Source organism: Polistes fuscatus, unplaced genomic scaffold (assembly GCF_010416935.1).
Source record: "Polistes fuscatus isolate 324 unplaced genomic scaffold, CU_Pfus_HIC Scaffold2, whole genome shotgun sequence".
Lineage (NCBI taxonomy): Eukaryota > Metazoa > Arthropoda > Insecta > Hymenoptera > Vespidae > Polistes > Polistes fuscatus.
The window spans coordinates 4,847,315-4,873,416 of record NW_025113096.1 but is presented as its reverse complement, the minus strand read 5'-3'; the positions used below and the strand labels follow the sequence as shown (position 1 = coordinate 4,873,416).

The 26,102-nt window shown below is 33.2% G+C and overlaps 2 protein-coding genes across 4 annotated transcripts in view; one reads left to right on the top strand and one right to left on the bottom strand.

The window, feature by feature from the left end:
* LOC122516446 (PH and SEC7 domain-containing protein-like) overlaps positions 1–5,545 on the top strand; it is a 65,928-nt gene extending 60,383 nt beyond the window's left edge. For 2 of the 3 annotated variants that reach the window (XM_043634248.1, XM_043634247.1), the window contains 9 exons: positions 205–1,543; positions 1,634–1,872; positions 2,005–2,198; positions 2,331–2,523; positions 2,635–2,804; positions 2,931–3,147; positions 3,410–3,554; positions 4,013–4,156; positions 4,487–5,545. In XM_043634248.1, the coding sequence (XP_043490183.1) occupies positions 205–1,543; positions 1,634–1,872; positions 2,005–2,198; positions 2,331–2,523; positions 2,635–2,804; positions 2,931–3,147; positions 3,410–3,554; positions 4,013–4,156; positions 4,487–4,735 (2,890 nt within the window). In that variant the 3' untranslated portion in view covers positions 4,736–5,545. Of the gene's footprint in view, positions 1–204; positions 1,544–1,633; positions 1,873–2,004; positions 2,199–2,330; positions 2,524–2,634; positions 2,805–2,930; positions 3,148–3,409; positions 3,555–3,733; positions 3,824–4,012; positions 4,157–4,486 lie in introns of those variants that run through there. The other variant, XM_043634249.1, reaches the window with a different exon arrangement.
* Positions 4,696–26,102, bottom strand: part of LOC122516445 (histone-lysine N-methyltransferase 2C-like) — a 34,910-nt gene continuing 13,503 nt past the window's right edge. The window contains 14 exon segments of the mRNA XM_043634246.1: positions 4,696–4,783; positions 13,111–13,239; positions 13,375–13,557; positions 13,672–14,637; positions 14,721–15,071; positions 15,168–15,545; positions 15,631–16,195; positions 16,311–16,584; positions 16,668–17,108; positions 17,387–18,056; positions 18,058–24,030; positions 24,107–24,294; positions 24,362–24,722; positions 25,592–25,744. Coding sequence (XP_043490181.1) covers positions 13,147–13,239; positions 13,375–13,557; positions 13,672–14,637; positions 14,721–15,071; positions 15,168–15,545; positions 15,631–16,195; positions 16,311–16,584; positions 16,668–17,108; positions 17,387–18,056; positions 18,058–24,030; positions 24,107–24,294; positions 24,362–24,722; positions 25,592–25,744 — 10,596 coding nt within the window. The 3' untranslated portion in view covers positions 4,696–4,783; positions 13,111–13,146.

Sequence of the window (26,102 nt, the reverse complement as noted above, 5' to 3'; positions counted from 1 at the left end):
ATAAAATATGTTTTAGCATAAAATAGTAAGTTTATCGCATTGAAAAGTTTTACCCGACGACGGGCGACGGGCGAGGAATATCAGAAAGTTTAAGACCGGCGTCGAGGTTTGGTCGTTAACGGGCTGGAAAATATATTCATGTACAACTTATGTATTTAAAAGATGTAGGATGATAACGTAGATCGATTGTGATTTGTCGTTCAGGTTCGAAGCTTATATGATGACCGGCGATCTCATGCTGAACCTGTCGCGAACGCAGCAAAGCAGCGGTTTCCTGCCGAAATACCAGAAGAAGGTCGACTCGCTTAGGTACAACAATCATCACTCCCACCATCACCATAATCATCACAATCACCACCATCATAAGTCGGTACCTACCAGTCCTAACGAGATGCTGGGCCATCACCGTGCTTACAAGTGCACTGGCTCGAACTCGGCCAGCACTTCGCCGGTCGGGATCAGCAAACGCGAGGGCGGCCAATGCCCGAGCCAGGGCGACTCTAGCAAGCCCAATGCCGCCGCGAGCAGTTTCGGTTATTCGAGCGGCTTCGTACGTACCTCGCGCTCCGAGGACCACTTGCAATTCCAAAAGGACCCTTCGATGAGCGCGGTGGACATAGACATTGACGATGACGTCACGTCCAGCCTAAATACCCTTTTGGACACGCGGCCGGACAGCGGCCAGGGCCTGTCCAGCGAGAGAATCGTCTGGACGTACAACGCGCCGGTTAGCTCGTCCTCTGCCTCGGAGCGCACCTCCTGTTGCCAAAACGGCAGCTCCTCTCAATCCTCATCCTCGCCTTCGAGTTCCTCGAGCTCCTCCTCGACGGAGGGTACGAGCCCTCAGCGTTCCTTATCACCTGCCTCCCCGACCTCAGTCTCGTCCTCCGTCATGTCCTCCAATTCTGGATCCCGTAGGTTCCCACCACCGGTACCGACTGCTCCGCCGGCCCTGGTGGGACCCTCGGGCGACGGGACCACCTCCTCGACCTCCGGCCTACATCCCACCAACGGCGACCTCAGCCAGTCGGAGGCCATCAGCAACATGTCCAGTCCGGACTACAACGACGAGGAGACCATGGATATTCTCAGTGTGCGCGACATTATGATGGTCAGTGATCCCAGTGACAGTGACTCGACGATACTCGCGAGCGAGCCACCTCAGAGGAGACTCAAGCAGAGCTCGGCATCGAACGCTAACGCTGCTACGCCTTCTTACGCTCAACAACAACAACAACAACAGCAACAACAACAACAACAACAACAGCAGCAACAGCAACAACAGGACCCTTCGTCTGAACATAGGATAGTAATACAAGTTAAAGGACCGGACAAGGATTCTTCTTCGAGAAACTCTAGTCCAAGGCAGACAAGGAGAAGGACGATTCCTTCTGGGGGTGGTGTTGGTGTTTGTGGTGGTGGTAACGCTTCCTCCATTGATCTTTTGCCACCGAACATTTCAACGGTACAAAATGCTGCCCAACGATCCTCCCCTTCGACTCTTACCTCTGGTAACGTTACTCCAGAGTTTGTTGGTTATCAGGTAGGTTGCAGATCCTTTTAAATACAATCTTATTGATCATTATTATCTCTAATCAATCAAATTTCATCTGACTAATCTTTTTTTTTCTAGGAGCTCAAGGAAAGCGAGGACGAAAGGGAAGCTTACAGTGCTGGATTCTACGACGATCAAAAACATAGCAGTGCTTCCCCACCTCAGTCGGCCGACGAGGAAAGCGATATCGAGAGTCTTCATAGCTTCCATTACAGTCCAAAAGCGGTTGATCTACCGTCCGCCGTTCGACTAGCTAAAAGGCTATTTTCTTTAGATGGCTTTAAGAAATCCGATGTCTCCAGACATCTTAGTAAAAAGTATGGTTCTTTTTCCTTCTTTTTTCTTTTTTTTTTCTCTTTTCGCGTTTTTACCTGTCAGTTGAAAAGACGAAATGGGAATATGTGTGTTTATATGTATATACATTAACGAAAAACCTTCTTCATTTATAGCAACGACTTCAGTAAAGCGGTAGCCGAGGAGTACTTGAAATATTTCAACTTTGAACGAGACACGCTGGACGTGGCTCTAAGAAAGTTCCTTGTGCAGTTCTCTTTAACGGGAGAGACCCAAGAAAGGGAGCGAGTTCTTGTACATTTCTCTAAGAGGTATCTTGATTGTAATCCCGGCACGTTTCGCTCTCAAGGTACGTAAGTACATTAAAACAACTACAACAACAAAAAATCGATTATCGATCATTCATTCAATCATTCATTCATTCATTCATTCATTCGTTTCATGATTTTCAATTGTACACATATATTTGAATATTTTTCAGATGCTGTTCACACTTTAACTTGTGCTATTATGTTGTTAAATACCGATCTTCATGGGCAGAATATCGGTAGAAAAATGTCGTGCTCGGAGTTTATAGAAAATTTATCAGAACTCAACGACGGTGATAATTTCCCTAGGGAGGTGCTAAAACAACTTTACAATGCTATCAAATCTTATCCCTTGGATTGGGCTTTGTAAGTTTAATTTCAACGAGTATCATTAATTAATAATTCGATTAATATCCTCTGTTATAATTGTTTTTATATATTAATATAGAATTATAATTTTGATTTTATTTCTTCAAGGGATGATGAGGGTGACGAAACGACGGCTCAGGTGATTCAACAGGGTGATGGACCAGCGATAGCTGGTACTGGAAATCCATTTCTCGATGTGCCAAATGTTACAGGTGCTACGGAGTTCAAGAAGGGTTACGTTATGCGCAAATGTTGTTACGATTCAAACGGGAAAAAAAGTTTGTTATACCATTTCTATTTTATAATACGATACAATACTCTTTCCAAGTTTATTGTTATAATTCATGGTTTTTTCTTTTTCTTTTTTTTTTTTTCTTTTTTTTTCCTAAACAAAATATTTTCAGCTCCCTTCGGAAAGAGAGGTTGGAAGATGTATTATTGTACATTGAGAGAGCTTGTATTATATTTACATAAAGACGAGCATGGCTTCCGTAACGATAGTTTGCACAATGCGATACGTATTCATCATGCATTAGCTACAAAAGCATCGGATTACACGAAGAAGCAACACGTTTTCAGGCTACAAACTGCCGATCAAGCGGAATATCTTTTCCAAACGAGGTATTATATTCATTAACGATCATTCAAATGCAAATCTTTTCATTTGGTTATAATTGTTTGTTCTTTTCTCACAAAGAAGAACACGTAGGACACCTGGGGTTGTAAATTGGAGGGAGGGAAAGGGCTAGAATTTTTATAATTTCTCTTCTAAAAAATCAATGCTTCTCTAACATCTTGCGAGAATTAATAAAACAAAAATATTGTTTATTAATAATAACGTTGAATACGATTTCAAAGAATTTCTTTCTTTTTGTATTTGCAGCGATTCCAAAGAACTTCAATCGTGGATCGACACGATCAATTTTGTATGCGCCAGTTTCTCTTGCCAGCCCCTCGCAGGAGCCGTCGGTTCTCAACGAAAATTTCAGCGGCCTCTGCTACCATGCAGTCATACCAAATTATCTCCTGTGAGTAATAATAAACATAAAGAAAACTGTTGATTTGAAAAAAGAAGATTTGTTTAAAAAAGAAACAGAAAGAGAAAAAAAAACAAATTAGTTCTATATGATTTTTAATCAGATCTCTCCGCAGCGTTAATTTCTCAACGAGGAATATAATCTATTTTTATTCTTTCTTTATTTACAAGCCTTCCACCACTAATCTCGAAGCAAGCTTCGTTCTCTAAGTTTGTATCTTTACAAGTAGTACATTCATACGGTTTTCGCGAGAAAAAAACGATTTATTTGATTTGTTTGAAACCAACAGCCGTATTATATTCTGGTGTTATTAAACAATCATCGAACGCATTATACATTTTAAAGAAAACCCTGCACGATTAAATGTCGAAATTGTTGAATATCGTATCGTCATTGCTTTGCAAAAAGTTTTTATCGACGCTTCTTCGGATTGTTTGTTGTGTTACCAGAGAGAACAGTTACGGGACCACGAGGATAGAGTTAACAGACTGGAAGCCGAATTGGACGAACATAAACGACATCCTCAAGAAAAAGGAGCTAAAGCTTTAGCCGTACAAAATTATAAAGAGAAGGGTGCATACTTGTATCACGAGGTAAAATGATTTATAATTGGGATCAAGTTATGTTGAAATCTATCATGATACCTTTGAAACAGAAAGAACAAATTTATTAAAGACCATACGGGTCTTATTATTTCCTAACAAAATATAGATCAATTCTTATATTGTACGATTACTTTCATTTCTAAGTCGTAGTACAATTAAAGACAAATTTTATAATATAATTCAATAATCTAATATATCAGATAATATATTGAGGGTCAATCAATAGCTTTTTGCATAACTTCATTAAATTCAAACTTCATATTCTTCTTAATTTTGCGAATGATCTTATCATTTTTGTATATTTGTTTGTTAATACAGTTAAAAAGGTACAAGACGTATGCCTACTTGTTACGTTCAAGACTGGCATTCACAGAAGTTGAACCATCTCTGGTAGAAAGCAGTATTGGTGAAGTGGATGAAGGAAGTGGCGCTTTGTTGAATGCTGACGTAGCGTTAGTACCTCCTCCAGTTCCTGATCGACCAGCCATAAATAGGTACAGTTACAGGGCTGCCATTTACAACCGTAATCTTCTAAATGGTCAGGACTACTGCGGGGATATTGGTTGACGTGTGATGGGTGTATTTTCAGCATGTGTGGTCTAATCCGTGCTGCTCCTACAAATATTGCGCAGTTATACGGAAATATTAGCTCCAATTTCTAAGAGATATTAACCGAAACTAACGATGTACTCGATTCCATCACTTGTTAAGTACTGTATCTTATTGTACTTTGTACTCACACACATACACTATTTCTTTTAATACATATAACCCCCCATCATTCTAAACAACAGGCGATCATTAATACGGTAGTTGTAATATATTCCTACGACATTATAATAATCAATCGATGCAGCAGATTTCTTATACATTGTTAATTCAAAATTCAATTATATGCATTTTATCTTTTAGATAATTTTTGTAATTACCTCGATGGAGATAATTAACGTTCAAACATTTATCATTGATGGTTATCATTTGAAGAGAAAAATTTTTGGAAAATATTTGTTTATTCAATTCGATCGATCGATATGAAAATCACGATATAAAAAATAATTTCTACTTCGAAACATGTATTTTAGATCTTGATTTTATTGATTAATACGATGTTTTTAAATGTCAAGAAAACTGCTGTTTTATATTCGCCTGTAAATTTAAAAAAAAAACAAAACAAAACATACAAACAAACAAACAAACATTAAACTCGCATTAAATGAATGTTCGGTGGTGATTGGTGGTAATGGTAATAGACTAACTCGGCATTAGTGTAAATTACTCGCTAATAACTATAACTCATAGGATCACACACACACACACACATTATGAGATTAAATATCTAGAAAAGGCTCGATTCAAAATTTCGTGCCTTTGGGAGAAGAAAGATATAAAACAAGAAGAGTGTGTGTAGAGTGGTTAACGATGGTAAAATACACATAACTTACATGTATACACATACACAGGACACACTCACACACATACATACACACGCAATTAGAAAATGATCGACATCAGTCTCATCTGCATGTTAGGAAATAATTATAATATAACGTTTCATTCAAAACGAATTCTTATAAGATAACAATAAAAGGACATTGTCCTCTTGTTGTTAGATCTTTAGTGAAACTAAAAGAAAACCAAAGTCTTAAATGCAAAAAGGAAGTTGTCATATATATACATATAAATGCATATATATGCGAACGAGATATATAATCATGTTTTAACTTCTCGACAAGTATAGATGCATTCGATTAATATTCGGTTAAAAAACATTACACAGTATTCGAAAGTATTTACCATCTAAATATACGTGTAATTGTTTTTTGTTCATCAGATAAAACAATATTTATCGTTACGATAAAACATCTCACCATTTTTTGTTCGTTTCTTAAACAATTTTCTTTCATATTTTTTCTTTCTTTTTCTTCTTCTTTTTTTTTCCTTTCTTTTTTAAAACTTACATTTCATAAAACTGCTCATTGGCTTATTTCACAATTACATTCTTATGACGTGAACAAAGTAATATCGCTTTTTTCGTATTTTACATAAAAATAAAATGAAGAAAGAAAAGAAGTATACCAAATAACTGTGTCTATCTTTTGCAAATGGATACGCTATGTATATTATTATTAATATCATTATTATTATTATTACTATTATTATTACTATATAGAAAATAAGTTGCTTTTGCACGAAGCAACGATTTATTGCAACTTTCAATGCCTTATCATTTAATCTTTTTCTCGTCATACATACAAAATAGCGCATTTTTATCCAATAATGTTTTTCTCCTATAGAGATAAGATCTTTACAGATCATAGGTGTTTAACGAATATAATTATATATAAATATTATATATATATATATATATATATATATATTTAATAAGTAATTTTTTGATAAATTTCATAGACTGCTAAATCTCACAGATTTCATTTCCTTTCTTTTTTTTGGTTTGCAATTTTGGGTTTTTAGCTAAAGAGGAATTATCAAATTTATTGAAAAGTTGTGGCTGGAGAGAAATTATTATTAAAATTCATTTAAAAATTTGTTCTTTTTCTTTTTCTATTATTGTAATTTTTTTTTCTTTCTTTTTCCCTCGTGTAACCGCACACACACACACATAGTTATATTTTTAAGAAATATATATATATATATATATATCATGACGCGTAATATATCAACGATAACGTTGTTGAAAAATATGAACCCTATGAGAAAATATCATGAACGTAAAAAAAGATAAAGCTTTTAATTATTATAATTATTATTTTTCTATTTTTTTTTTATTATTATTTTATTATTGATTTGCATTTTGTAAACTAATACAAATTACTATGGCTGATGGCACTTTAAATGCTGTGCAAATTAAGACTGGATAAATTAGGTTACGTTGATGTGTTAAATTGAAAAATTAACTCATGGCACTAACGAAGAACAAGAACAACAACAACAAAAACAAACAAACTATGTTCCAAATATTTTAATGGTCTTATATCAATGAACTATTTCTATTTTCATATCTTAGGTAATTTAGCAGAACTGTTAAATTATATATATGCGTTGTATGGTAGAGAAACTTTTGTTTTTGTATTTTTTTTTCTTTTAAGTACTAATTTCATTTATGTGATTTAATAATGATATATAAAAGATTTTACATGTCTTGCGTGACTCTCTCTGTATAACAAAGTTGAACAAATTTACATCAAAATCTATCGTTTTTCTCTAATAATTACGATTGAAATGTGATCTCTCAACTTAACGAAAAATTATATAGAGTTGTTCGATGAATTTATTTTTTCTATTTTACGAAATGCATTTCGGTATAAAACAATTAATCAACATTGGTTGACATGCGTAATGATATTTGAAGTATGATCTTCTTTTTAAGTTTTAAGACAACGTAGCCATCACAATTATATCGCAAAGTAGATTTACTTTATTTATAATCAGTGTATGATATTATAGAAGATAGGAATATAAATAATATTTGTTTTTGTTATTATTAATTATATATATATATATATATATAACATATAATATATCGAACGTTCGAAAACGTAATTAATCGTAATGCAATGTTCCAATGATGTGCTTTTCTTTACAACGTAAAGTACCTAAAATAGCCAATTTCTATATAAGAACAACTTGTCAATAATTCTTTCGAACGAAAGAATATTACGAATAAGAATTACTAATAAGTGATTATTGATTTAATTTTATTGATATCATTCTTATTTTTATTTTTATTTTCCTTTTCAATATTATTTACAACTTCTATTAATTTTTTTTTTCTTCATTTTGTTCGTAAAACTAATTAGGTACGTTTAAAAAAAAGAAAAAAAAAAACGAAGAAAACACTGATTATTAATAAAGTTATTTACTATAATAAAATAACGTGAAAGAAATTTTGATAGAAAATATATAATCGTGACTCGCAACGATAATATTTATTAATTAACGAAGTAATATTTAAAAGATCACTCTCGTGTAGTTCGTGCAGTAGTAAACGATTGATCCTTTCGTTTTATTTTCTAAAATTAAATCAAAGATTAATAAAAAAAGAGAAAAAAAGAAAAATTGTTAGAAAACAAAAATAATATCCTTAAGAACGGTCGAAAATCTAGACATTTTTGGCAACTTTTACATTAAGAGTTTATAGCATTTAAAAAATTGTTTATACATAGAAAAGTGCTTTGTTAGTTACAATTGTTAACTAGTCGAAAATAGTATTTTAGACATGGTTCCTGTATATTATCTTTGCTATATTCCATATTTTCATATTAAATTATTTTATTATCATTATTATTATTATAATTATTATGATTTTATTTTTGTATTTTGATTATAGCTTAAATATTTGATTTCTTATGTACTATTTATTATTATTATTATTATTACTATTATTACTACTATTATCATCATCATTACCATCTTTATATAGACTTGGCAGAAGTTCTGTTATTAAAAGTTAACTATAGTGTATAGCCAAATCCTTGTACATAAAACTGTAATATATGTGTATAATATTATGATTATTATAATTATTATTATTCTTATTATTCTTCTTCTTCTTCTTCTTATTATTATTATTATTATTATTATTATTATTATTATTATTATTATTATTATTATAAACAAAACGATTCTAATGGTAATAAAGATAAACCATCTCCAGATTAAATAGATTTACGATTTTCATATTAAAACCCAGAAGTACAGATGATAGTGCCGCTTGATTCATGTAACGTAATTATGATTCATCTAAATATGCATGTGCACGAACGTATTTAATTTTGGCTTACAAAAGCTACATACATACACACACAAACATACACATACAGAATTATCTCATTCGCTTTATTCAACAAAAATTGACAAACGAGTATAATAAAATATATATATATATATCTCACTAATTTATATAAATGGTATAATATATATATTTAACTATATAATGCATAACGTAAAACTATGCTTTCTAGATTTTGCTATGCATTGCTAGATTTATTATAGAAAATTTTGTGTACATACTACTACTCAACGTAATCAGATATTTCTAATTTGACAAGTTACTAGCACTGTATAAATGTAATTGGATAAAATTGCAGATCGAAACCTGCTATTATTATTATACAGGATATTCTGAAAATATGCGAATATAATATCAGGGATGTTTTCAGTAAGCTAAAATTAGGAAAACAAAAAACCAGATTTGACTTTTGCTGTTTTCTTATTTTAACTTACTGAGACAACTTCTGAACTTATTCCCACATATCTTGAAACACCTTGCGTGTACATATAACATATTTATATTATTTTAATATTCTTCTTTTCATTTTACATTACCAGTTATAAACTGGGATCAAACATATTTGCATTTATCGATTGCAATTATGTTTGATCATAATTTCAAATAATACAGCACCGAGACACGTTGCTTTGAATGTTACACAAAGCTATAGTTATAAATATTAAAGAGACTAAGTTTTAAAACTATACAATTACAGAATCTTGCCTTGCATGTTTATTATAATTTTAAAATATGAATTGTGATACGAATAATTAGTATTTGAAAAAAAAAAAGGAAAATAAATATTCTAATGAAAAATACGATTAAGAAACATGCAAGTGCGAGAGACAGAGAGAGAGAGAGAGACAGAGAGATATATTGCGATGTGTGATATTTAGACAAAATTATTTTTTAAATATTTTATCATTTATTCTCTCTATATATGTTTTCTTTTTCTTTTCTTTTTTTCGATGTGTGTAAGAAAATGATATTATATACAAAATTATGAAATAATTTTAAGCACATTATGCATGTTCTCTGATTTGAAACACGTATAACAGAAAAGCATTGATTTGTTGCATGCAACAGGGCCGACCCGATATCGTCGTAATCAAGATCAAGAAAATGTGCTCATTGATCCAACATGGAGTATTACAACAAGCGGAGGAATCAAAATGTTTGTATAATCACGAGTTAACACACATCGTGTGATAAATATTCATTTCATAGAAATACTCTCCTATTTGTCGTTGTCCTTCTGCTCATCATCATCATCATCATCATCTTCATCATCTTCATCTTCATCTTCATTATCTTCATCATCATCATCGTTATCACCGTCGTCATCTACGTCGCGATTAAAACAAAACAGAAAAAAAAAAGAAAAAAAATAATAAATAAATAAATTTCTGTAGACCGATTTTTTTGATTTAAACAAAAAAAAAAAGAGAAAAATCACGGATTAAAAGATGACGTACTTTTTAGAAGTGAACACATTACTTATACATAGAATCATTCGTAATAATATTATTCATATTGAAATACTACTACTACAACAATAACAACACAATCAACAAACATGCGCACGCATATAAAATATATCATTTTATTTATTTTACAATTAAGCTTTATCGATTCCGAGTAGAGACATAATAATGGAGGAAATAAATATGGATTTAATCTAAACATACTACATAATGAGATACTTCTGTGTATACTATTAAATGCGATATGTGAAAGGAAGAAAATTAAAAAGGGATTTTTTTCAAATCCGCCATATTTGCGCGCGAAACTTCCTTCTATAAAATAACAAAAAAAAAAAAAAGATTTGCTTCTAATATAAAAGTGATAATGATATATTATGATAAAATACATAGAAGAGAACGAAAATGTATAAACAAAATATTTCATTTTTAATTATCGTCCTCCTACGTTCTCGATTCGATATATATATAAATTCTTTTTTAATCTATAGAATTGTACGTTTGATTAAGTAAATTAATTATCGCGTATGCACGCAAGCACGAAACTATTTCATTTTTGTACTTACAACCGAAGCTTTTTTCTTTTTTTTTTTAATCATTTTTTTTCCTTTTTTTTTTAGTAATATCGGTTTATGTATATATATATATATCTTTCTATTATCGAAGGACAAGTTTCTTTTTCAATTTTAAAAAGAACTAAATTGCCAAAGAATTGCATTTAAATATATTTGTTCATACACCTATATGTGTTTATTATTATTATTATTATTATTATTATTATTATTATTCGCATTTAAGATTTACACGTTATAGTTTATATTAGTTGTTATATTAAATGTTTACATTTTTAATTTCGACGAAACATAAGTATCATATTATTCCTTCTAATAATACCGTGTATGTATATTTACATATCCTTTTACAATATATTAAGTTTATTGAAGCTTGCTAGTTATAATTATTATTATAGAATTATTATTATTATTATTATTATTATTATTATTATTATTATTATATTCAAGATAATATCGATTAATTATTAAAATTATTATTAAATTGATTTATATCATAAGTTTTCCGTTAAACGCGATTTTGTTTTCTTTTCTTTTTTTTTAATTTTGTATAAAACTGTTTGGCATTTGTATTATAAAAAATGTATTACTCCTTTGTACATATTGTTTTCAAGTTGATATTCTTTCTTTCTTTCATTTTCTTTTTATACTAACGATAAAAAACGAACCTCTTAAAGGAATTGTATTGTACATTTTACGTGTATACACTACTGCAGTTCGCTGTGAATATCGTTGTGTGTACGAAACATTGGAATAAAGTTCCATATCAAGAAATAATGATCAATTATCTCTCTCTTTTCGTACCTGATTCAAAATCCGATTTATCATAGTATATGTGTACGTATATAAACCTTATTCGTGTGTGTAATAAAGTAATTGAAGATACACATAAAAAGCAGCAGGGGGGCTTCTTAAATTTTTCCATTTGGCAATTTTCTTTTATCCGAGCAAATATTTTCTCAACTCTGGGTCTATACTATTTTCTCTTTCACTATCATAAACTCACATATATACTACATGTATAATATTGCTAATAAATTGATTAGCTTTACTACAAATTACGACTTACACTTTGATAAACCTTGATGTAAATCACATTGAATGATTCAGGTGTAAATTTACAAATTTTATTTATTTATGTATTTTTATCTTTTTTTTGTTACATCTTTTAAATGTTTGCAAAGTTACGAAGTATATTCGAATATTTGCATGGACGATAAAACACAATATGCATGACTTGATTAAAGAATTGATGTAGAATACAAAAAAAAAAAAGAAAATTTACAGAAATATAGAAACAAATATGCGTAAGATTTTTCATACGGATTTATTATATAATCAAATAGATATAATTGTATATAATTCTAAATTTCATATACTGTCATTTTACATAATTCATCTGGTGATTCAAAATAACATGGATCTCTACTTTTATGTACAGAGATGGTGCAATAATAATAATTAATAAACGATCTATAATACAATTGGGAGGGGGTCAACTATCGTTGACATTACTCAACATACAAAGATACAAACTTTTTTTTGTATACATATACACGACACTGCAATTATTATAATTACTATAATTATTATAATTATTAAAATTATTATTATTATTATTAATATTTATTATAATTATTATTTTTTATTTCTCTTCACGTTATGTTGTGTCATTAAGAAAATTTTTTTCTTTTCACTTTGTAATATACAAGCATTCAATGATTTATGTTTATATAGAATAAAACTAATATATATATTATACAACTTTGGAGGAATGTTGTGATGGCATAGCACCAACTTCACTATGATTCAATTACTCAAACTGCAATGGCACTTTACAAATTAAATAATGTATTTCTATCATATACATATATATATATATACATACATATATATACATACATATACATACACATACACATATATATGTATCTATATATATATATACATATATACACACATATATATATAGATTCTTATTTGTATATACAATATATGTGTCAATGTATGTGTCAATATATATTTCTATATATATATATAAAATATATATAGATATATATATAGATATATCATTTTTATCATTCATGTAAAACCTACCCAATAACGTAGTAACAATAACAACAGTGGATCCTTTTAATTCATCCACTTGCGGCAGTTAGGTGCACCACACGCGCATGCTATCTTGTGCTGGTCATCTTCGATGTCAAATTTATAATCGTATGCCAGCTGTGAAATAAATTGAAAATATATTTCGCTATGCAATGCGATATTAAGTAATGTTTGTTTCAATTCTTTGGGAATTTTTGTAAAGACAAGTTTTCAAGAGAAAAAAAAAATTTGTTTAGAATGGAGATATTATACCTCTTCTCCACGTGAGATTCTCCGCTTTGCAAATATTATAATTCTGAGATCACGCTCAACTTCAACAATTTCAGCGACACAATTAGGATTACAAGAATGATTAATATATCGTGCAAGCCCACCACAGAGAGTTGCGTCAACTACTCTTTCTTCGTCTAATCGAAACATATAAATACCACGATTCTAAAATATTAAAAAAAGGAAATAAGAAAATTATTTAAATGATTAATATGACATGAAAATATTAATGATAATAAAAGAAAAAAAAATGTATATATAGAGTTGAACTCTACTTACCCTAGCCTCGTATTGCTTTTCTCTAGTTTCAGCTAATTCGGTTCGTATAATTTCCCCTATATATTCGATGACCATCGTATGTTTCTCAAGATCACGTGCAGCATACAAACCAAGGCCTTGAATCTTGGAACGTGCTAAGTAAACGTTATTTCGCCACTCCTGTTTCATCTTCTTATATTGGGAGCTTTTAGAATGAACGAACTGTTTCGAATATGGACAAGCAACTTCACCAGCTACCGTAGCAGTTGGTACAAAATTAGCACGAGCGGAAGAGCCAGTACGTTGAGTGTGAGGTCGTTTCCAAGGTAGCTGATTTCTTAATCGGGCTTCGGTCCTTGCACTGCCAGTTGGATTAATAGCTAAAGGTAATTCTAATAAAGGATTGCGTCCATATTTAAATCTATAATCTGTTAGGGTCTCAATGCCAGGTAAACTTTCAAGGACTCGTACTACTGCTGGTTCCGTTAACCCGAAAAGATCTTCACCAGAAACGTAACGTGGAAATAATTGGACACTGTGGGTCGATCTACGAAGTTCAGCAAGAGGTTCGAGGATTCGACTCCAAACGGCTCGTGGAGTAGCGTCACGTAATTCAACATCTTCTTGCAATGGTTCTTGTACTAATACTCTGAACTCAGGTCGTCCTGACACGTCGTGGATAGAACAGACATATCGACAACGTTTATTGGGCCTTCTCATGCTCCAATAAAATCTTACGATTTTGTAACCGACCGGATAGATGTAATTAGGTGTGTGGAAATTAGCAAGTTGGTGTGGAAGCAATTGTCCAACGCTTAAGAAAATTAAACTACCCACTCTGAGTAGATGATTGTGTTCAGAGTGATGCATCACCGCTGCCACTTGTCTATTTTCGTCACGATTTACATAAACTCTTCTAAATACGGATAACGTTGTCAATTCGTTATCCTTCTCATTTTTCTGTACGTGCTGCGAGCAGAAGGTGCTCTGAAATTTTTATTAGTAAACGTTTAGCGTTTGATGTTTAAAGAGGAGTTAACATTCCATAGTATAAAATATAGATAACTTACTTTGTTCTTATAAAATACACAACCGTCTTTTACGGCGCAACCAAGATGATAATGATTCGTACAACGTGTTTTAAAACATTTCACTGTGGCTCCCGGTTTTTCGCATACGGTACAATTAAGTACAAGACTATGTTGTAAAGCAGGGTCTAAGTTCATCAATGCACCGTTTACTGTTTCATATACATCATCCGACCACAATGCACAATTTAAATGCACCCATTTGTCAACGTCGAAATTAAGTAATCTAGCTGGTCCATCGGCAGTACCGTCTCCTTGACTTTGGCAAAACATGCATCGGCGGCTGTCTTCTGCTTTCGCTGGTACCACGGTCACACCCATGCGGAAAAGCATCTATGAATATAGAATTTTCATATAATATTTTATATTTTCATTCTTTTATAATAATAAAATAAAATATGTATATGTATGTATGTCAAATAAACATACGTCGGTAATCTCTTTATCGGTAGGCTTTTTATATTTAGTTGGAGGTTGTATTGCACCCATTGTCCAAGTCTTATATCTAAGACCTCTCCATACTTTTGCAGGTGGAGGTGGCTCGTTCATTTCATTAGACAGTTCTTCGAGAGCAGCATGTTTCTTTGGTCGCTTTTCCTCTATCAAATCTTCCCTGTTATCGTGTATTTCGAATTCATCCTCAATTTTTATTCTAACTTCCGATTTATTTTCAGACTCAACTTCGATACTTTTCACGTGGTCTATAGATTGCTTGAGTGAAAATTTTTTCTCCTGCATTTTCTTAAAATCATCTTCTATTATCTTGGGATCTACCTTTGGACATAAATGGTCTACTATCGTCGCAGCCTGTTAAAAATAAAAGTAAAAGTGTTAATAGTGTAAATTTAATATGTATTACAAAGATAAATGTTTCTCCCAAATATGAACTTACTTTTTCTTGGGTACTCGTAGGTGTCCTATGCATTAGAGCAAACTGCATGTAACATCCTGCTGAACAAAAACACAATTCGTCACCGGGTTCTGCTTCTTCCTTACTCAAAAATGGTAAATCTGATACTTTTTTTCTTATTAAGCTATTTAATATCACAACATCGCAATGACGACAGAATTTGGCAGCACCATTCAAAATAGTCTGTATATCAACTGGTGCTATAAAAAACAAAATTTTATTTATTTCTTTTCTATGCAGGTCCATAATTATGTCATACAAATTAGTTAATAGGATATTGATATATAATGATAAATAAAATTATCAAATTATTTAGTTACCTCCTTCTTTGCCATCTTTTCCCTTAGTTCTGTAAAGTCCTAATTTTTGACTAGGAGGAGTAGTGGTACGTTCTACTATCTGGTAACCAGTTGGAGGAGCTATGTTTAATATACTCGCCAAATCTTTAAGTACACCCATTATATCATCTGCAGCTTGACTATTTAAAGTCAAGGTAACAGTAACATTTCCGTTCTCTCTCAATGGTGTTGGTGGAGATTTTCCAAGCCTGTAGTATGAGAAGTAAATGTAGTACAAAAATATACAAAAACGAAAGAAAAAAGAGGGTAAGAGAGATAGTTAAAGGTAAAATTTAATAATTAATAACATTAATCGAAGCATACCTTGGAATTCCTAAATTTTCTTTATCTTGTTTGGTTGTATCTCTTATATGGGTAGGTTTAAGTCTAATTGGTATAGGAGAAATTAAAGGTATGACAGGTGATACTCTTTTCAACCAATCAGATTCTTCATCTGATTCTTCTTCGATTAATCTTAATCCTGGGAAGTGAGGGACAAATTCTGGTATCACACATTCTGGAGATGACGAACTTATTATTGTATCGGGAGAATCAATATCACGATTTGTTACCAAAGAATTTTCTTTCTTTTCGTCAGCTGAAATAATTATTTTCATTAGATAAGAAGAATTTTTAAAGATGTTATTTTTTGATTATTGTACCTGTATGTGTTATACATACCGTCATCCAGTTTTAGGGGTGGAAATTCCTGATCATAAAATCCTCTCTGTGTAGAAACAGGCTGTTGAGGTGGTAATGGTTCTAATTCGCCAAAAGGTTGAGTATTATAATGATCAGAGACACCAGGTAAACTAGCAGAACCATATGAACCAATTAGATCTCCAGTTCTGGTATTGTAATCCTTTTGGCTTACAATTTTGGACAAATCCCCTGAACCAAAAATAGGACAAACACCATAATTGCTCCCTAATAAAGGTTCCAACACTGCCATTGGTGGAAGTTGCCGTAATTGAATCATAAAATTATCGATGAACGTGTCATAATCTTCATCTAACCGCGATACTTTTTTACATCGTTTCTTTTGAGGTACCGTTAATGCGTCTTTGCCTTGACTCTGTTTACGTTTCTGCTGATACTGACGTCTTCTTAACTTTTTGAGATCTACAAAAATACAAATCATTTATATACTTTACTCATTAATAAATCTGATTAGTAATACTTCGATGATACATTGGAATAACATGTTAAAAATACGTCGCATGGCGAATCATATTCTACCAAAAATTGAATTTAAAAAAAAAAAAAACGGATTTTCAAATTCGATTTTATCGGAAATGGAAGTCTCGAACGAAAAAAGGTTTTCTTATTTTTTTCATAAGAAATCACCATGCGACTCACTTGTACATGTTATTCGGCTGGACCCTGGATAAATAATGTACCAGTTTTATCATCCATAGAACCATCCATAAGCTCCTCTTTGGCAGTAAGAAAGTCTTTGGTATCGGTTAGCTGGGTAGGTGTACCACTGGACAGAACTTCATCGAGAATTTCCTTTTTGACTTCTACTAAAGGCACTGAATGTTGTGCATTTGCACCCTGTGACATCTGTGATTGGTGACCCATAGAATGGGGCACTGTATGAGGCACTGATGGCTGTACTGGACTAATATGTGTAGGTTGTTGTGATGCAGCTATAGTTTTTTGAGTTACTGGCAATAGAGGTTGAGATTGTAAAGCTTGGGGCGGTGTAACAGTTGGGACTTGTTGTTGTGTGACGTTATTTGAAGCTTGTGACATAGCCTGCGTAATTTTTACAGGTACAGTCGTAGATGCAGGCTTTGTTTGTGAAATCATTCTTGAAACTATCATAGGTGTGGGTGCACGTTGCTGTTGCACTTGAGCAGTACTCGTGGTAGCAGGGTCATTAGATGTTTTTATCTGAGGTTGGCTAGTATTAGAATCCTGTTGTAATGAAGACAATACTTCACAATTTTTTGTCGTTACTGGTGCTACTTGTTTCACAGCTGGAGTAAGTGTGAGTTGTTGATTTGCTTGTGTAGTAGTAGACGCAGTTTTTGATGTCTGGCTTGTCGTTTGTTGCTTTAACCATTATATCAATGGGTCTTTGCTGGGTCAGGGTTGGTGTAGATGTTGCTAATGGTGGTGGTGGTGGTGGGGGTGGCGGTGGCGGCGGCTTTGGTGGTTCTTCCTTTGTTGGTGGTGGTACCGAATGCGATAAAAACGAAGTCTCTCTTGCAAGAACTTGTTTGCTAGCAGGAGATTTGATAGTTGGTGTTTCGTTTACCATCGGTGGTATTCGATAAGACAAAGTAGGTGTAACTGGCGTTGCTAATTGTGCTTCCAATGATGGTACCGAAGACAGAGTTGCTCCTTGTGAGGTACTAACTGGTACTGGTGGTAATGTTGAACATACCGTATTTTGTAACAATTGTTTTAATAATACATTTTGAGATTCCTCCATTCTATGAGAATTTGTTGTCAAATTACCTTTACCAGTTTCTAATTCGTTTCTTGATGTAGCAGGTTTTTCACTGCCCATTTGCAGTTTAGAACTTGTCTCGTCTTGTTCTTTTTTCACAGCAGAACTCTGACCTAATCCTTCCAATTCATTATTCTTATTGTCAATAGGTAAAAGAGCTGCAGTCTTATATGGAGTTTGCCCAGAACTATGCTGAGCTTGTAAAAGTGTTGGAGTTTGAGACAATGTAGATTGTAATATACTGGTAGTAACGTTAACGTTGCTTGTACTAGACGTTACTGTAGGTGGTACAATAGTTCTTATACATTGCATAGATGTACTTATAGCTGTCGAGGTAGAATTAGCAGCAATGCGAGAAGGTATAGATGAACTATTTGAAGTTGCTTGCAAATTTTGTGTTCTTTGTACAGTTGGCGATGGTACAGCTGAACTTAATAAGTTACTGACCTGTGTAGGAACAGTGTTTGCCCTATTTCCAGCGATCGTTGAATTTGTATTAGATAACATAGCATTTAACATTGCGTTTGAGGTAATAGATATTCCAGTATTAATTGGTTGTCTAGAAGTTACTACAGAAGAAGTTTGCAATGTAAAACAATTTGTTGATTGCGATTGAATTCCACTTGAAGTTACTCGTAGAAATTGTTCAGAAGTTGTTACTTTGCAATGACTTGAAATAACACTTACTGTAGAGTTTGTACTTTCTTTACCCTGTGAAGTGTAAGTAGTAGTGGTAGTTTCAATATCTGCTTTATTCGTATTCGTATTCGCATGAGGAGACGGTATCATGCATGTCTGCAAACGAAGATTCGAATTAGGTTGTGTATTATTAACGGAATTTGGAGAAGATGTACTTGTGGATAAGATTGTTCCAACTTTCGGTGCTGAAATTACCGAGGACACCATGGTAACGATCGTAGGTTGACTGGAGGTACAGTTTTGAGAATGATTTGTCTGTAAAGAAGAAAGTAATGTCCTCAATTGATGGGACACATTGGCCACGTTTGATGTAAGCTCTGTAGGCTTTGATAAAGGAGAAAGATGAGGTACTGTAGTTGTACATTTTTGTAATTGAGCTACTGTGCTCACAACTAACGGGAGAGTGTGAGGCGGTGGACTTTTCTTAGACACAGATCCTGTAGGCGATGGACTTGTTTTTTGAGGTTTAGGCGACATTTTACTTTCCGTAGATAAAAGGTTTTCATTTTCTAAATTTTCTTGCTCTAAATCCAATAATGAGTCTTGTAAAATATTAAGAGGCAACGTATCCAGTGGTGTTGGTAATTGATATATAAGACTTGATTTTCTAGATCTGTCTTCATGGAGAATATCGGTATTTGCCATCTCTGGTTTAGAAGATATTATATTATGAAGCATGTCTAATATATCATCCGAAGACTCTTCCATTAAAGTTCTTTCTTCATTAAGACAATGCTCTAAATATGGTTTGTTAGATTCCATTTCTATACAAGATACATTGTCTTTATTCTCTTTATGTTCTTCTTGATTGATATCATTTATAATTTGATTAGTGCTGGTATCTGTACTGCTTGCTTCAGTAGTAGTAGTTGTTGTAGTAGTAGTAGTAGTAGCATTAGTAGTAGTAGTAATAGTAGTAGTAGTTGTAGTAGTAGGAGTAGTAGTAGTAGTAATAGTAGTAGTAGATTGCTTTACTGCCTCCTTAGTTTTGTCTACTTTGACTACTTCCGTGTCTGTGCTATCTTGTTTATTGTCATTATCAACAGCTGGTTCAGTATCATTTTCTAGAATATTTACAAGAGACAAATCATCGGCAACAGGCGACATTCTTTTCAATGTAGAGACATTTGATTTTTCATCCGGATGTGCATTCTTTTTCCCTGTCATATTATTTTCAGCAGGATTATGAATAGCTTCTAACATACTTTCTAATTCATCAGTTGTATTTAATGGATCACTCTTTTTATCATCTGAAATTATTGTATCTGGAACTGCAGTTGAATTAATATCTACTTTAGAGGCGATATTATCTTTTTCTTGATTTTTTTCTGTATGATCCGTTTCGTCTCTTTCATTTTTTCCTTTTCCAGTATCCCTAATATATTCTATTTTATCATCCTTTGATGTAACTACGACAATATTCTTTTTAGGTAAATCAAGTATTGACATTTTTGGTTTTGATAAAGTAACTGATGTAGGTTGAACACTTAATAGTAATTTTGTAGGATTACTTGTTGCTTCTGTTGTACTTACGTTCACATTTTGCACAAAACTGTTACATTCAAGCTGCGTGGTAGGTGTTGAAATTGAAATTTTTTCCTTTGTAATAATGTACGTAGTTGATACAATTGTATCGTTTACAGTAATTGTTCTTAGTGTATTAGATTCAGACTTGGATTGCTGTGAAGTTATATTTTTTAAAACTGCTTGATTAAGTTTAGCTGCTATTTTAGCATCAGCTACAATAGTTGTCATATTCGATGATAAAGTTGCTTGTCTTTGAGAACTTGGTGAACTTGTTATTTGTTCCTTTGTCACGCATGCAGTCGGAAATGTCGTAGATGATTTAGCAATTGTATCCGATGATACTACCGTTGTCGTTACTGTTGCTGTATTTTTTTCAGTTGTACACGTTGTAAACATAATTGTTGATAAACAGCTAACTGGTAAATCAATATTTGTCTGATGCAAACTCGAAGGAGGAATTTGACTGTATGTTACACTTTCTGGAAATGTGAATGCAGTAGGACTTTTTGTTTGTTTCGTTTCTTTTTGAGATTCTGATTGATCCTCGTTTGAAGATTCTTTCATAAGATTTTCTTTAGATACATCTAAATTATTTGTAGGATCTACTTTATCGTTCTCTTCCTCGCAAGATTCTTTAAAGAAATTATCTTCAGGTGATTTTGTACTAGGATCAATAATAACAACCTCTGATTCACTATCCAAGGATACCATAAGATCTTGATCCGGTGAGTGATCCATATATGGTCCAGGTGATGGATCTACACGAAGTTCATCTTGATCAGGGGACTCTGGTGTATCTGTTACCGCCAATAATCTTTTTCCAGAATCAAGTGTTCTGACAATGTCCAATCTTAAACCTTTTTTATTTCTCGTATGTGAAGGAGCAAGATCTTCGTCACTTAATATAGGTTCATCAGTTTGAGATTCTGGATTTTCAATCTCCAAAATTTGTACCAAATCATGTCCTTGACTACCGTCATTAACAAGTGCATGACAAAGAGAGTCGTTACTATCAGCAGATAAATCCACAACCACGCCAGGTTCAAAAAGTACATACTCTTCCTGCATGTCACCGTCAAGTGCACCTGACATAACATCAACTAATTCTGAATCTCCAAATTGTTCTATAACAGTAATGTCATCATTGTCTCGTTGGGCCGTTGAACTTAGAGTTACCTCGGTGTTAACTATTGTCTTATCATCGTCATAATCTATAGTATCAGGAATAGGTTCAAGTTTATCATTTGGGCTTCCTAATTGTAATGGACCATTGTCAGGTAACGACGGCGTCTGTTTTAATTCTGTAGATGTCGGTGGCGTTTGAGGTGGAGTATGTGAATCATCGTCGAAATCATTATAATCTGCACAAACTAAAGAATTAATTTTTGATGGTGGTATACCTGTTTTTCTATGTACTGCTGATGTATTAGGTTTTTCATCCATATTCAACAGATGAGATTCTGCAGTTTTACCCTTACTAGTTTCTGGTTTTGACCACATTGGAGAGCCACCTCTTAGACCAAGTTTAAAAAACCCGTACCTTCCAAAGTTAGGTATGAATGGTAATGAATTTATTGGATTATGTGGGTTTCCACCTCCTCTATTTGTATGATCTACAGATGTCTGTTCTGGTTGTTGATGTTGATGTTGAGAAAGTTGTTGTTGTTGCTGATGTTGAGAAAGTTGTTGCTGTTGTTGTTGTTGTTGTTGTTGCTGCTGTTGTTGTTGTTGTTGTTGTTGTTGTTGCTGCTGCTGTTGTTGCTGTTGATCATTCGACATTACAGAGTTACCTGAATTTTGAGAGGCATAAACTGGATGCGGTGTATGAGGAGTATGTGGTGTTCTTGGTGTTCCAGGATTTTCAACACTTTGCGGTCTATCAGGCATCGCTGGACTATTACCAGTAGATTGTCGTCTTTGCATTTGCATTGGAGAGCCACCAACCATTGGACTACGAGGCATTGGAGAATTTGGTGTTTGCGATGGTGGTGGTGGTGGATGATGCGAATTATTAAGTTGATGCTGTAACATCGGTGACGTGGATGGATGATTACGAGCCATTGGGCTAGGTGGTTGACATTGAGCAACCATCGGAGACGTAGGTGGATGTGTATGCATTCTTGTATTCATTGGACTTGGAGGCTGAGAAGTTTGACTTAATTGTTGTTGAAGCATAGGTGAACCCATCGTTTGTTGTACCATAGGACTACGTGGCATTGGTGAACTCGGTGGTTGCCCATAATTTTGAGATATCTGTTGATGAAGTTGTGGACTTGGCGAATTTGCAGGTTGAGATACCATGGGAGAATTTGGAGGTTTTTGCATAGTAGCTCCATGCTGTTGTTGTTGCTGTTGCTGCATTTGTAAAAATTGTTGTCTTTGTTGCTGTTGTAATATTTGTTGCCTCTGTTGTGCCATTTGTAAATTACGGTTTATAACATTCTGATTATCTTGAGTAACATTATTTATATCATGCTGTTGTTGTTGCTGCTGCTGTTGTTGTTGTTGTTGTTGTTGCTGTTGCATAATTTGTTGTCGTTGTAACATTTGTTGATGCTGTTGAGTTATTAATGATTGCTGATTGGGTTGAGGACTTCCAAGCGGAGAACGCTGACCATATACCATTCCTCCTTGTATTTGCATTCTTGGTCTTTGCCCAGGTTCTCCTATTATTGGTGGACGAACGAATCTTTGAGTGAGTGCATGCAATCTAGCTCCTTGTTCTGCAATTATTTGCTGAGAGTTCCGTGCTTCAGCTGTGAAAGAACCTGGACTTGTAACATGTCGTCCTGTTATTACAGCACGATGTTGTGGCGAAGTCATTCTAGTAGCTGTGGGGCCACAAATGCCTGGAGATGACATAGCACCTGGGCTGAAAGGACTCTCCTCGCCTTGCGAATGAGGCGTTCCGATCCTTGGAGATGGTTGCATATTGTGAGGGGACATCGTTCCTGGATTTGCTGTTTGTGGATTACCAGGACTGTGTTGCAATAATGGTGGATTAGGACTATGTTGTACCATTGATGTAGCTGGTGAATGTTGTATCATATTTGCAGAAACACTTCCAGGACCTGGACTTTGAGAAACAAGTGCAGCCGGACTATGCATTGGTGAATGTTGGGAAGGAGACATTAACGGCGAACAAGGTTCATTATTCTGTGACTGAGATTGTTTTTGTTGCTGCTTAGTATTATATTCTTGTATCAACATTCCATGTTGTCTCGATTGTTTTCTACTAGAATCTAATTGTTTTTGTAATGCTGATTGTTCGATCGAAATTCTTTGAAGTTCCTGAGCATCAGTTTCTGTTAATTCATTTCCAGATTTCCGAAGTTGTCGTTGTTTGCTATTAAGAGACTGCATGAAACATAAAACATTAAGGAAACATAGTACTATTTGTATATAAAAAGTTACTAAAATTTATTCTGCTTACTTTTCTTAGTTTGCGCAGCTTTTGGACTTCAGTTTCGTAAAACTTTTGTTGTGAGGTTAATAATTGTTGTTGATGGGTTAACCACTGTTCATATTGAATTTGAATTTGACGGTCTTGCTCGTTTACTATGTTATCTGGTGGAACTGGCGGTACTTGTAATTGAGGTAAATGGAATGTAGCTACCCTTGCTGCAATAAAAAAAAAAATTAAATAAATTTAAATAACGTGTACAATTATTAATAATTGACTACTGACGTTCAGGTGTTGTTTGCGTAGAGATTGGTTGTCTGGGTACTTGAACTGCAATTTTTGCCGCGTCTGGAACTGCTTGCGGCCAATTTTTTCCTGGTGCAGATGGTGGTCTTGGTGTACATGGTGGTCTAATAACAGCAATCCCTCCAGGTACTGATACCATTCCTTGAGGAGGGGATGCTAATGGAGCAGAGTTTAAAACGTCTACTCTCAATCTTTCAAAGTCACTTTCGCTTAACATATTTGCACTAGAAGGTGTGTTATCAACTTGTTGCTGCTGCTGTTGTTGCTGTTGCTTTTCTTGCTCTCTTTTTTCTTGTTCCAAAAGGTCCTCTAATAACAATGGTTGCTCCTGCGAACATGACTGCTAACAGTTAAGGTCACTTTCTATTTATGTGGAATCATTTCATTTAAGCAAATGCATTTTTCTTAGATATCCAATTGAAACGAACAAACAAATTAAAAAAAAAAAAAAAAATAATAAGAAGATCAACAAAGACAATTTTTCTATCTAGTATTAATATATCTTTTTATATTTATTATGAAATGCATTTCTAATAAACTATGACATAGCTATATCACATTACATAGCATTTAAGTATGTAATTCGGAATAAAACATGGACATGCGAAAATATTACTAATAAATTATATATTTATATTAAATTATATTTTATATATATATATATATATATAAGCATTTGTAAAAATATATTTAATCCCGAATGATTTTTAAAAGGCAATAAAACGTAGAAGAAAGCTAATTATAATTTTTTTAAATGAAGAAAAAAAAATAAAGAAAAATATTTAATAAGTATATTTCATATGTAAATTTTTTACACAAAAATTAAATTAATCCATTTAAAAGTACATGCATACACAAAATACATTGCACAATCTTAACATTAAAAATATAACTAGTTATGAGATTTGTCAAGCGTCAAAATATATGGTTAAATAAAAAATAATAACATCTTTTATTAATGAAACACATGTATATTTACAAAATTTTTCGAGAAATGGCAACTTATATTGATTATCTTTAGAATTTAATTTAAAAATGATTAATATTATATATTATGTTATATTATTATATTATTATCATTATTATGATTGTTATTATTATATAATATGCAATAATCTTGTGTAATACATCCTCATTTTCTTTTTACTATTGCAGGTGATTTTTTGACTAATTGTGCCGAGTTGAAAAAATGCCTCAAGTCTTGCTCACCTGCAGAAGCAAGGGTCGTCGATGAGGGTGAGGTGCCATTGCAGGTGCACCAGAATGAACCACTGGGGCCATTGGTGGACCAGCCACTGGCATTGCGTGCCCTATATGAACTGGGGGCCGCGTCAAACCCCGCCCACCTGGGCACAGCCCCATCTAGACATGCACCAACACCAAATGCATTGCAAACACCCAGGCCAAAACACCATTTTACCAGCCAATACTTTTTAGATTAAATAAATCGCTTGGCTACACCTACTTTGACAGCAAACTTTAATTTCTTTTTTATGCGTAATACAACAAATGTATCTTTAATCCCTTCTCGTGTTTTTTGCTTTAACATACGATTAAATCTACTCTATTATCGCGCGACATAATATTAAAATATTGATTATACATTTTCGTTTCGTAGCTTCTAAATCAATGCAAATTGTTACTTCATTTATTGAGACTTAAAATAATTTGCATAATACTGAGCTTATAAAACTTAATATAGAAACAAAATATAATTCAT